The sequence below is a fragment of the Canis aureus genome, chromosome 14, assembly GCF_053574225.1.
Source record: "Canis aureus isolate CA01 chromosome 14, VMU_Caureus_v.1.0, whole genome shotgun sequence".
NCBI classification, from domain to species: Eukaryota; Metazoa; Chordata; class Mammalia; order Carnivora; family Canidae; genus Canis; species Canis aureus.
In genome coordinates this window covers 39618755-39631789 of record NC_135624.1, presented here as the reverse complement: position 1 = coordinate 39631789, position 13035 = coordinate 39618755, and the positions used below count along the sequence as shown (strand labels likewise).

General features: G+C 65.1%; 1 protein-coding gene across 14 annotated transcripts in view; it reads left to right on the top strand.

The window, feature by feature from the left end:
* The window catches only part of TSNARE1 (t-SNARE domain containing 1), a 146594-nt gene that overhangs the window by 84980 nt on the left and 48579 nt on the right, over positions 1 to 13035 (top strand). For 11 of the 14 annotated variants that reach the window (XR_013351973.1, XR_013351972.1, XR_013351971.1 and 8 more), the window contains 2 exons: positions 8713 to 8785; positions 10078 to 10554. Coding sequence is in view for 11 of the 14 variants with exons in the window: in XM_077847460.1 (XP_077703586.1) it covers positions 8713 to 8785; positions 10078 to 10554 (550 nt within the window). In the remaining 3 variants the exon portion in view is untranslated. The remainder of the gene's footprint in view (positions 1 to 8712; positions 8786 to 10077; positions 10555 to 13035) is intronic. The other 3 variants (XM_077847462.1, XM_077847461.1, XM_077847455.1) reach the window with 2 other exon arrangements.

Here is a 13035-nt window from a genome sequence, read left to right as displayed (position 1 = left end):
ATGTGCCCCCCGCCGCCTCTCTCCCCCTTGTCCCTCCCAATTCCAGGCCCCCTCCCCCGGCCCTGGGGGCCGGCCTGTTACTGCCCGACCGACCGTCAGGCCTGATGCCCAGGGCCCTCTGTGGCTTGCCTGGCGGATGACGTGTTGAATGAACCTGTGCAGCTGGCCACAGTAGCTGTTGTCCCCAGAGACAGAGACCTGGGTCCTGCACCCCATCTGCACTGCCCTCTGCTGCCCGGGGGAGGACCCACAGGCAGCCTCTCATCCTCCCCTGGCTTCCACGGTCCCCATGTGGGCAGTTGCCCATGGCCACCAGGGCCTTCAGCTGCTGCCCCTGGGCGCCCTGTCCAGGCGGCTCTCTGGCTGCTGGCCCGGCCCTGGGCCCTCTCCCCAGCAGTGTGGCCGTCCAGGGCTGGGATGGGGGCCCGGAGCCCCTCACCCCTTGCTTCTGTCTGGCTCTGCTGCTTCCGCGGCTCCTGCAGGGCTGCCTGGTCCTGGGGTCCGGGTGCCCTGCCCCACCCGGCTCACCCTGCCCCCCTCACCGTGCCCCTCTGCTCAGCCCAGCTTCAACCCGGTCAGCCCTGCTCCATCCCGCTCAGTGCTGTCTGGTCTCACTCAACCTTGCAGCACCCTGCCCCACTTATTCCCCACCCTTCAGCCCTGCTCCACTCCACCCAGCTCAGCCCCACCCCACTCCCCCCTGCTCAGCCCGATTCAGCCCCCCTCAGCCCTGCTCCTCCCCGCTCTGCTCTGCAAGCCAGGGCTCTTACACACAGGCCTTAGCACAGCTGCCCTGGGGCCTGGACTCAGCTGTGCTCTGCCCTGATCCCTGACCCCTGACCCCTGGCCTCCTGGGCCTGGACCTTCCCAGCCCGGCTCCTCCATCCCATCACCAGGTACTAGCAGCGTGGTGTGGGGCAGTCCCAGGCCCTCCGTGGGGGTACCAGCCCTTCCCATCAGGCCCCCGGGTGTGTGGAGCCTTGGAATGCAGGGCCACGCTGTCCGGCCAGCCTGAGACACCCCCGCCCCACTCGCTCCCCCACATAGCCTGCAGGTTGGGCCGGTGGCATAGTGTGGAGCCCAAGGGTCTCTTTCTCTTGTTTCCATGAGGAGACTAGAGTTGGGGGCGGGGAACACCTGTGTGCGGGTGGAGCTCTGGGGACACCCAGCGTGGAGAGCTGTGCCTGGCTGTTGGGTAGCTGCTTACTGCCCGGGGGACGGCCGTGCTCGGCCTGGGGGCTCTGGACAGCCCTGCAGCGGGACCTGCAGAGGGAGCCATGCCAGCCCAGGCACACACACACAGGCAGGACGCGGTCACCCCTTCCTGAGGGGGGTGGCCACACTCTGGGGCCCATGTGGCCTGAGCTGGTGGCTCCCGGGCCGGGGGCCTCGGGGGGCTGTGCTGGGCCAAGGTGAGCAGCGTACATGCAGTACGTGCAGGATCGGGGTCGGTGGATGGGTCCCTGCGACGGGGCATGGAGGGGGTTTTGGGGCACAGCCCCTTCCACCAAGCTAGCTCCTGGCCACCCGGGCTGCAGGCGAAGAGGCCCCTCACTTCTTTTCCCGGGGGACTGGGCTATCTCAGGAAGGTGGCTTGTCTGTTGTCCTCATAGCTGTGGCCAAGACCACCCGTGGTCGTGTGGCCTGTCACTACCAGAGCCGCCGGTCAGGCAGGAAGAGCAGCCTCGCTGTGGCGGTGGGCAGGCTGGCGCCTGGAGGGTGGTGGGGGCAGGAGGTGGAGGCTGGAGAGGCCACTGTGGGTGTAGCGGAGGCTTCCTTGACCCCTTGAGGGGAGGGGTGGCTGGCCTCGGGTGGCTCTTGGTCGCAGAGGGGAGGGGGAAGCCTGGTGGGGTCATTGCCCGGCCACGGGAGCGCCAAGGGGTTCCTTCTGGAAGCTTCGGTGTGTCTGTAAGACGGGGCAAGGACACCAAGCTCTGAGGCTGAGGGAACAGGAAGGACCTTTGTCAGCCGGCCCGTGCCAGTGTGCTGCGGTGAACCACCTGGCAGGGGCCTCACCTGGGCAGAGCCAGAGCAGGCAGGGGTGGGGGGGCAGGGCACACCCCCAGCCCTGTCTCCGGGCAGGACTTTCCTGTCCAGCTTCTCTGCGTGGAGGGTCCACGGTGCTTCTGTGACCTAGCCTTGGAGGTCACGCGGCCTCCCCTCGGCCCTGCTGGTTAAGCGGCTGCGGAGGCCTGTCCCGCCTCCCTTGGCAGAGGCGCCAGGGTCCTTGTTGGGAGTAGCGTGGCAGGCGTGTTGGGGTGGCTCCCAGCCCCCCGGTGCCATTTCGCGGGCCGTACACCCTCCCCCGGTCCCTTCCCGCCAGCTGCCCTGGCACGTGCCTGCCTAGAACCTGTTCCTCCAGACACTCGAGCGACTTCAGGACTCCTCTTGACCTTCGGGTCGTGACTCAGTGGGCCCATCAGACATTCCAGCCGCCTGTGTGTTACATGTGACATGTTGAGTGATGGACCACGTTGTCGGTTTTTCTCTTCACGAGAGCGAAGCCCCGTGGAGGCAGGATGCTTGCCTGTCCTAGTCCCCGCAGGTTCCTGGCACCACAGACGACATGCGACACTCGCTGGGCACTCGACAGCTCTTCATCGAACAAACAAACGGACTAGTGGAAGGGTGAAGGATGGGTGGTGGGAGACGGAGGGGGGTGGACGGAAGACTGGATGCCTGGGGGTGCAGGGAGGGACGTGCGTGGTGTCCGCGCGGGGGCCGGTGGATGGATGGCTGGTGGGTGGAGGGATGAATAAGTTTGGCGTGTTGGGGCTCCTAGCGGATCTGTGACTTAATAAGAGGGCTGTGTCGCCTTTATTTATATGCATCATCAGCCCTCACAGAAGCCTGCGACAGTGAGCGCTCCTGTGCTCCAGTTTTATCAGAGCCGATGCGGAGGCTTGGAGAAGCCGCGTCACTTGGCCCGGCCATGCGGCTCGTGTGGCAGGGACCGGGCCCAGGCTGCAGGACGGAGGAGCGGGGCTGTGCCCGCGGTGCCACCCCCATCCCTGCCTCTCCCTCGGCCTCTCCCAGACGGGAAGGGTGCAGGCGGCCACCGGAGTGTGGCGTCCAGAGCGGGTGTGAAAGGAAGGAGGCAGCCTCTGCGGCCCTGCTTGTCTCACCCCTGCAGCCCTGGTCTACCTTACCCCTACGGCCCTGCTCCGCCTGCCCGTGCCACCCCGCTCTGCCTCACCCCTGCGGCCCTGCTCTGCCTCACTCCTGCGGCCCTGCTCCGCCTGCCCATGCTGCCCTGCTCTATCTCACCCTGTGGCCCTGCTCTGCCTCACCCCTGCAGCCCCACTCTACCTTGCCCCTATAGGCCCCACCTTGCCTCACCCACAGCCACTTACTTAATCCTGGTTGAGCCTGGCTCTTCCTGTCTGGGGGTAGGGCAGCACCTCGCCTCCCAGGGGCCCGGGGAGGTCGAATGAGACAGGCAGGCGCCCCTAGGCATTGCCAGCAGGTAGCAGGCCCCCGTCTGGCCGACTGAGCTGGAGCCCAGGTCGTGTACCCACTCCCGGCCCGGGCCACCCACCAGGCCCGACTGCCGAGTCTGCACTGGGCTCCCCTGCCCGGCCCCCCTCACCCGATCTCACCTCGAGGGCTGCGCACCCTGCTCCCCTCCCTGGTGGAGCGCTGTATCACCTGACCCAGCACATTAGCTGCTCTGTTGCCATGGCGGCCTGGCAGGCCCAGGAGGGGCGAGGCTGGGGCTGGGTGGGGGGACAGGGGGGCCTCCCGGCTGGCGGACCCCAAGGCCCAGCTACCTTCCCTGAGGTCGGCCCTGCGCAGCCAGACCTGGGGCGCGGGGCGTTGACGTAGCAGATGACTAAAATATGTGACTAGATGAGTGAAATTTGGCGTTCCGTTAACTGGAACAGTCGTGTTTATAGGTGGATGATTGCCAAGATCCTAATTATAAGAAGAGATTGTGTAATAGAAAAAGTGCGGCGGTGTTTTATTTCTTTCGGTTCCTAGGAGTGAGGGGGGCACACAGGTGCACGCGAGCGCACATGCACACGCATCGCGGTTTTACCGTGTCCCGTGCAGGGCTGTTAGTCTGCGGTGCCAGTAGAAGGAGAGAAAGAAGATTCCGTGAGAGCTTTTAATGAGCTCTAGTTTTAGAAGCAATCAGGAAAATAATTGCATGATTTAAACATTTACTAAGTTGAGGTGTTTTGAGTTTCTCTCTGTCGCCCACTCTCCCGCTTTCTGGGGCCCACGCCTGGCGCGAGGCTCCCGGCGCCTGCCGCCCTCACGCGCCGCAGCTGGTGCCGCTGCCCTCCCTCCCCGGGGGTGCCGTCCTGGGGCGGCTGCGGGGGCTTCTGGGCGGGCCTGCCCTCCCTCAGGCTTGTGACCAGCCTGGCTCCGAGCCCCCCGCCCTGGTGAGGACCAGGCTTCTGGCTGAACGGGGCTTGCACCCAGGCTCCTGGGGGAACCCGCATCTCCAGCGTACCCCCCCAGGCGTGCCCGGGAGCTGGGCCTCGTGTGCCCTTGGCGTCCTCCTCTAGGGGCCGAGGCCCGGGTGCCCAGGTGCCCAGCACAGTGACTGGAGGGCCATTGCCCACACCAGTGGTTCCCGTTTGCGTGAAGGAGGCTGCCCGCCCACGCCTCCCCCGCGCTGGGGCCCTGTCTGGGCGGATGGGCAGCTCCGTCCCCAGAGCCTGCCTACTGTCGCTGCCCCATCCATTCTGCAGACGGCCTGGATGCTGGGATGAGAGAGACGCAAACCCCTCGCCCCCAGGAAGTCCCGGCACCTGGGAGCCGTCATGCAGGAGGCGCAAACCCCAGGCACAGCTGGGTGGAGAAGACCCGTCCCAGGAGCACGGCCTCGCGGCTTGTCCGTGGACTTCCAGGAGGCTGCTGCCTGGGGTCTGGAAGGGCTCAGCAGCCCCTCCCCATAGTCCTCTGTCCTGTTTCCCTCCTGAGGGGGGGCCCCACGTGTGTCCCCCTGAGGCGTCCCTGTCCTCTCAGCCCTCCCCCCTGGAGGGGCCGACTGAAGCACACGGGTACCCTGGGACTGCCTCTCATCCTTCATTCCTCCCCAGCATGGCTCAGTTATGTTTTTTGAGCAAGGAGAGCCTTTATCCACAAAGATTGTCACAATAGAGGATGCCTTGCCAAGAGGAGAATGCTGGGACTGTGGGATGTGCGGGAGCTGGGGAAGCAGGGTCCCGTCCCTGTGTATAGGGCAGAGGGGTGGGTGAGGGCTCTCTGGGTCAGGGGGTGTCCAGGCCTGGGGAGGGAGAAGCCGAGCCCAACGTTGGTTGCCAGGCCTTGGACCGGACGTCAGCTCGCCTCGTTCGAGGCACAGAGTGCAATGCGGGGCTGTGTCTGGCCTTTTCCTGGATGAACAGTGGGGTGTCCTTGAGTCCATCCCTGCTGGGGAGAGGGTCTCAGTCACATGGAGGAGGGGTTTTCTGCAGAAAGCACTTTCCAGAATACCAGAGGGGGGCCAGGTTGTTTGTGTCCCTGTGTCCAGGAGCCCTGCCCGAGCTTCTGTTCAAGACGAATGACGTTTATGGGTCGCTGACCGAGAGGGTCATGGGTCTAGGGATGAAGCAGGGGCTCGGGACCGTCTGCTGGGGACGAGGGCCGGCCTGGCCTTGCTCCTGCGGCATCAGCCGGAGTCCCTGCTCGGAGGCAGGGTCCGAGTGTTGGGCGTTGTGAGAAGAGGGAGGCCTGGTGTAAAGAAGTGTGTCTGTGCCAGGAGACTGGACGGCCAAGAGGCCGGGAGGGGGAAGCCCCCTGGTGTGCAGCCCTGTGGTGCAGGGCCCCGGGGGCTCGGCCCAGGGTGGGTCACCCGCGTCAGCTCCCCGTCCTCTGCGCACCGGGGGCTCCAGAGTTGGAGCACAGGTGCCCGGCTGTGCATGTCTGCGCCTGCTGGCGGGCCAGGCTATCCCTGTTCCAGGTTGCCTGTCTGCTGGGCCAGCCGGGGTGGACAGGAAGCCTTCCACCCCCGCTCCGCCCCGGGCAGAGCCCCAGGTGGGGGCCTGGCAGGTGTCACAGTGTGTGGGCGATGGCAGGGACCTGGCTGAGCCAGGGACGGCTCCTGGCAGCGTCCTGGGGACAGCTCGCCACAGAAACCCTGTGGCAGAGACTTTGTGAAGCCGGCTGGCAGCAACGGCTCATATGTTTGCAGCGAGTTGGAAAACTGCCTTGACCGCAGCATCTCTCAGGAGGCCTCCCCCGAAGTCCGGAACGTGAGCCGGCCTGGGGACACCGTGTTCCGTCCTGGCTGTCCCAGGTTATGGGGGTCAGTGCCTTGGCAGACGGGGAAGAGCCAGCACACCCGCGGTGTGTACGGTGGGCGCCTCCACCCCGGCAGGCAGCTGGGGGTACCGGGACCCCTGCTCAGCAGCACCTCTCCCCGCCCTGTCCTTCTCTGAGGCTGTGTCCCTGTGGGCAGCACCACACCAGCCAGGCCCCTGCTGCCCCTGCCCGAGGGAAGAGATCCAGCGCTCGCCGCTGAACCACACCCCTGCCCTTGGGAGAGTCTTACTCTCTCAGTGACTCGGTTTCCCTGTCTGCCCTGTCTGCAAAGTGGGGGTACCAGCAGGTGTGCTCACACACAATACAGGGAGACCAAGTTACCTTAGAAAGGCTCCTAAGAGTCCCTGAGTCCAAGGGCACCAGGGCCAGGTGCGCGGACCCCAGACCCGCCTCATGTGAGAGAGGCCTGGGTGACCAAGGTCGGGGTTGGGTGTGGCTGGCCTGTGCCCGGCCGCTGCCAAGGTCGGGGCGGAGCTTGGAAATCTGGGTGGTGAGGCGGTCTGACCCAGGCCCTGCTGAGCCTGCAGCCTTTACCGTGTGACCTTTAGGCGGGAGCCTAGGCCTGGCCTCCCTGGCCGGTGGCTTCACTCCGGGAGGGTTGTGGTGACAGGGATTCCAGAAATGGGCCCAGGCCCTGGGCCACCCCGCACCCACCCCTGGGCTGCAGTCCTCCAGGGCCGAGACCCACGGGCTCCGTGCTGGCCGCCACCTGCCCAGCCCCGGGCCCTGTTTGTGCAGAGTGGCCGTCTGCCCTGCGCCGTGGTTAAGGCCGTAATTGAATTGCAATTGATAGAACACGTAGGTTTAAGATCATGCTAATTGCTTCATTTCCCAGAACACTCCTAAAAAGAAAATGAATTTCCCTGTAATACTGTGCAGTGAGGGAAATGACCCTTGTTGAAATCGGTCCAGGTTCCAGAACGAGCTGCAGAGCGGGTGGGCCAGGGCGGGGTTCACACTCCCTGCCTCCCCCACCCCTCGCACTGGCCCGAAGGAAGCTTCCCTGACTTGGGCTCAACCCTGGCCGTGTGCCAGGCTCCCAGGGGAAGCTTTGGTTTTGCTCACGTGATGGGTGAGGAAATCTGGCCCGAGGTGAACGGTCTTGTCCAGGGTTACCTGGCTGGCCAGTGGAGGAGCTGTCCCTCGCAGGGTGGCATTTGGGGAAGGGGTGGCCTTAGGGGCAGCGGACATAGGTGCCAGTCCCAGCCCTCCTTCTGCCAGAGGCCCTGGAGCTCACAGACGCCCTGGAGTGTCCACAACCTTTCCTGTAGATGGGTGTCGTGACCTGGACTCGGGTGCTGCCAAGCATGATGGCCGTGTGTGGCGTGTAGCATTGCCCCAGGTGTGTGGCGTGTGAATGTTGTGGCCGCGTCCCTCAGGAGCATCACTGCTACTTTGCTGGCCAATGGAGTTAAGAAAGTTGGACAGCATGGAAGATGCTAGACTTGCTTAAGTGGGCACCCTAGATCCCCTTGGTCCAAATCTCTACTCCTTACCCTGTTCACTAGCTTCATGAAGCCGCTCAGTCTTTCCACGGCAGTGGGACTACTCTCCACGCACCATCCATCCATCCACAGTCTATCCCTCCACCTACCCATCCATTCATTCCTTATCCATCTGTTCACCATCTATCCACTCATCCATCAGTTCACTCCTTCACTCTCCATGCATCCACCCATCTATCCACTTGCCCATCCATCCATCCACCATCCATTAATCTAGTATCCATCCACCCATCTCTTCGTCCACCTGTCCATCCATCCATCCACCATCCGTCTGTCCATGCACCTACCCATCCATCCATCAATCCATCTACCCATCTACTATCTATTCATCCATCTACCCATCCACTATCCATCGATCCATCATCCATTAATCTAGTATCCACCTATTTATCTATCCACGCACCATCCATCTATCCATGCATTTACTCATCTATCCATCCACCCACCCATCCATCCATCCACCATTCATCTTTTCATCCATCCACCCATCCACTATCCACCATCCATCTGTCCATCTGTCCACCCACTCATCCATCCCGCTCCTTCAGGATTTATTGAGCAGCACCTGCATGCTGGCTGGTGCCAAGTGCTGGGTGTACAGAGAGAGAAAGGTACCATCCTTCAGTCAAGGGCGACAAAGCAAGGACGGGGAACAAGGTGTCTGTAGGACTGACGGGTGCAGACACTGTGGGCAGCATTGCCTGCAGCCCTCCAGGGCCCGACCCTGGGTCCTCTGTATCCAGTGAGGGATCTTCCAGCCCAGAGAGCTTGTGGTTTGGCCTCAGGGTCAGGAAAGAGTATTCAGATCGAGCCGTGTCTCTGACTTGGGGGGTGACCCAGGGCTGTTGCTGGATCTTAGCTTTCATTTAGCACTCCCTGAGGGCTGTGCCCTTGACCTCTGCACCTAATGGCCATCCTCTTGTTTCCACAGAGTGACTTGTTGGATGTAAACCAGATCATCAAGGACTTGGCCTCCATGGTGTCAGAGCAAGGCGATGCCATCGGTGGGTACCTGTGCTGCCCTCTAAACCACCTGCCCACAGACACTTGCCCTTTCCCCCAGGTGTGGGCAGGGCTGCCTCCCAGGTGAACGACACCCAGGGGGTTTGAGGTCTGAGCATGTGTTGCCCTCCCTCCTCGTGTCCCCAGGTCTCCTCAGCTCCTCAGGCAAGGCTGTGGTTGGGGAGGCTCATGCAGGAGGGTGGCCCGCCCATTCTGCTCATTGAAGAGTCTGGGCCTCCATGCTTCCCCCTGGGTCTTCCTCCCACTCAAGGACTCCCCAGGGTGAGGACAGGCTGTCCTGGGTGGGGGTGGGGTGGGGAGGGGGTTGAGGCTGGGGGTTGAGCAGATTCCCCAGCAGAGAGTGCTGCAGATGTGGAGCCCAGAGCCACCTTGGAGCCGGCCACTTCTCAGGAAACGGGTGTGGTAGGGACAAGGCTGTGCCAGGGGCGGGCCCGTGTCCCCTCCACGTGAGTGTTCCTTTCACATGAGGACCTCAGCCCCGTCCAGCCTGGCCTCTCCCCGCGAGATGGCCATGTGGTTCTCCCTGCTACTGGCCCGAGTACCTGGGAGCCCTGAGTGGGTGGGCCCAGAAGCGTGGGACTGACTCCTGGCACCCAGAGCCGCTGGCAGCACCGTCAGCTCCCAGCCAGGGTTCTGAGGTCTATGTGTCCTGCTCCCCACAGGGCAGCCCGGCCGTCCCCCTGGCTGTGCTGCACCCCCAGGAGATGGGGGCCTGGGCGGGAGGGAGCGCTGCCCCCTGCGGCTGCTGTCCAGCAGGCTGACCTGTGCTCTTTCCAGAACCTGGGCTGCATGCAGGGCTGTGCTCGGTGGCTGCCCCAACAGGCTCTCGTGTTGCTCGCCGCAGGCCCCGCCTGGGATCCACAGCCTCCCACCCCGTACCCCTGTCGTCGGCCTCAGCATGGCTGCCGCAGCCACTCCCACCTCTGGCCGCTGTCTCCGGGCGGGTGTGCAAGTGTTCTGTCCACTGCAGACATCACCCAGACGGTCGCTCCGTCCCAGTGACAGACTGATCGGGAGGGGCCATCTCCAGGGGAGGGGGAGAGGGACAGGCGAGGGCTGACTCGTGGCCGTGGGGTCAGGGCCTGGGGACCCTGGGGCACCAGGAGAGAAGCAGCGGAGACCTCGGGACCCCACCGCGTGCTAACGTGGGTGATCCTGCCGTGACAGATGAGGGGCAGGGGCCCGTGTGCCCCTCTGCAGGGACAGTGGAGGCCACGAGCCTGGCGGTGCTCTGTTCCCCGGCCCGTCAGCTGGCCTCTGCTTGCTCCCTCAGCCTCCGGTGCCTTTCCAGGGTCCAGCAGCAGCAAGGCCCCGTGCCGGCCGAGCTCCAGCCCAGAGCCAGCCGTGGCGGCCCTGCTGCCCGGGCTGGGCTGTGTGCCCCCGCGGCCAGGCCCCCACTGCCGCACCAAGACGCGCAAGCCCAACTTCAGCCCCCAGGAGACGGAGGTGCTGGTGCAGAGGGTGACACGCCACTACCCGCTGCTGTTCGGGGCGCTGCGGGGCACGCCCTCCCGGAAGCACCGCGTGTGGAACAAGATCCTGCAGGCGGTGAACGCGCTGGGCTACTGCCGGAGGGACCTGGGTGACCTCAAGCACAAGTGGCGGGACCTGCGTGGGGCCGTGCGCAAGAAACTGGCGGAGCGCCCACGGGCCCCCGGCCTCGTCCTTACCCCTGTGGAGCGCATGGTGGCCGAGACCTTCTCAGCCCCAGCTCCCCTAGGCGAGGGCCGGGCCGCCGAGCCCCTGCCAAGTAAGTGGGCCCCCCAGGCCTGCCCCGTGCCAGGGTTCAGGGAACGGCCCCAAGGAGCAGGACCCTCGGGGAGGGCAGGGGGCTGGTGGGGATGACCGCCACCACGTGGTGCCTCTCTGCTTCTAGATGGGGAAGGAGCCGGGGGTCGGAGGGGCCTGCTGCCCCGGGGAGCAGGGGAGCGGGGGCTCAGGCTCAGCCTCGTCCTGACCCCAAGCTGGGAGCCCTTCTGGGGGTGCCCTCACCCTGACACAGCACGGCCAAGGGCCTCCAGAGGCTCGGGGAGCAGAAGATGAGGGGCCGGCTCCCCTCCCTGTCGCCAACCCCATGTGGGGGAGGGGACCACCCTGACCCCTTCCTGTGCTCTCATCATCGTGGGGGCTCTTCTCCCCCAGACCAGGGGCCTCCAGTGGCTCTCAGCTTCCCAGGGCACGCTGACCCCCCCCTCTGAGCTCATGCGTCCACTGACAGGGTCCTCTTTTGCTGGAAGTTTCTGTGCCTGGTGAGGAAGGCTTAGGGTGCTTGGTGGGGTCTCTCTGCCGCACGCAGCCACCTCCAGCCTCAGGGTGGTGCTGGCTTGGACTCCTGGTGCCACCTCCCTCCGTGCCTCCTCCTGCCGCCCCTCCTCCTCAAGACGCCTCTGAACATCCTGGTCAATCTGCACGAAGTGGCTGCGCCCCCTTGACTCCGCAAAGATGGACTCTCGGCTTCCCGGGGAGCTGCTGGAAGCACCGTGGGGACGAAGCCCGGAGCGGGACCAGCCCCCTCCTGAAGGCTGCAGAGTGGACAACAGGACTCAGACCTGAGGGCCAGTCAGGGACCTCAGATGCCCCGGCAGATGGCTACGGCAAGCTTCTAGCTTCTAGTGTGCTGGGTGGGAGATGCACACAGGCGCTGCCCTTCCCTGGGGGCTGGCCTGGGTCACGGGCCTGGGAGATGCCTGGGTCAGGGCCGGCCTGCCAGCCCAGGGGAGGCCACACTGTCCTGCAGGCAGAGCAAGGCCTGGTTTTGGGGTGCTGCAGGGTAGGGTGTGCACACCTGCGGGGGCTGGCAGTGGGTGGCGCTGTGTGCCTAGGCCCACTCCACGAGTCCCCAGCCCTGGAGCAGGGCAGGAACCTGCTTATGCCCTGCTGGGCCGGGCGCCCCCTTCCCTAGACCCTGCAGTGCCCCCGGGCTCACCTCCATCAGGGCAGCCAACTGCCTGGTCCCTTCGTGCCCTGGGCTCCTCCTGGGGGCGTCCCTCCTGGGCCAGTGGATTGTCACCCAGTGACGCAGTGAGAGGGAGTGGCCTGGGGCCGCACCTCTGTGGCAGGGCTGAGACAAGGGGGGGTGGCCTGAAACTATTCCTGCGGGACCTACCGGTCCCCCAGTCTGGGCAGTGCTGGCCAGGGGCTTGGCTAGGGTCACGGCCGCAGGGGTGAGGCTAGCCAGAGTCGTGGGGGCCTCTGTGGGGGTTGTGCGTTGGGGTGCATCCTCCCTGCCCCGCTCTCTGAACGCTTGGGGCGGGTGCTGAAGGTGGTTCTGTGCGGCCGCCAGAGGCTGGGCCTGGAGTCTCCCAGCCGAGGTCCTGCAGGGCAGCTCCCGCTGAGCAGCTCCCACGTGGGGACTGGGGGTGAGCCGAGGGCACCCAAGATCTGCCCCTGACTGACCTGGCATCTTCAAGATGAAGCGCCGGGTTGCCGCGTGCCCACTTGGCAGCCCTGGGGGCTCAGGAGGAGGGAGCTGGCTGGGGGGGGACCCTCTCTGCACCGTGGCCCCAGGGTGGAACCGCGTCTGAGGGGGGGCTTTGGCTGTGGCGTCACATGCGGCTCCAGGCCGTGCATGGGGGTGAGCGTTGCCTCGGAGCTGGGCTCACGGCAACCCCAGGGCCTGTGGTCGGTGCTTTGAGGAGCTGAGAGCAGCCCAGGCTCTGGCTAGTTGCCGGGCCGAGGAAGGCCCGGCCAAGAGCGTGGCCCTCAGCCCTGCGCCCGGGCCCCGCCGTCTCCCAGTGCGTGGAGGCAGCTGCTTTGTCCTGTGTGCCCGTCTTTCCTCGACGGGGGCAGGACAGGGGTGCTGCTGCCCACGGCCCGGGGCTGCACAATGGCTCCGGCGCCTGACTAGGGGCCCGGGGGGCTGCTGGGGGGCGAGCCCTGCACCTCTCCTTCCAGCGGGGCCGCTCCAGGAGGGGCTGGGCTCCGGTGCGGAGAGGAAACCACAGTGAAGACAAGCCCGGGGGCCACCCACCAGGCGGCGGTGCCTGCTTCCTCCAGACCTTCTCGGCCCCGGCCTTTCGGGCTGCCGGCTCACCAGGGGTGCCCGGGTTGTGGTGCTCCAGGGGGGATGCAGGATGTGAATCCAACTGCTTCTGCCTCTGGAGTCCTAACAGAATTTGTGAGTTTGGAGTCTGGTCCCCTTTTCCTTGAAGGAGGGGCTCTGCGTTTGCAGCAGCCGCAGTGAGAGCAGCTGGTCTGCAGACAGAGCGCCTCTCGCTGGGGTCACATGCCT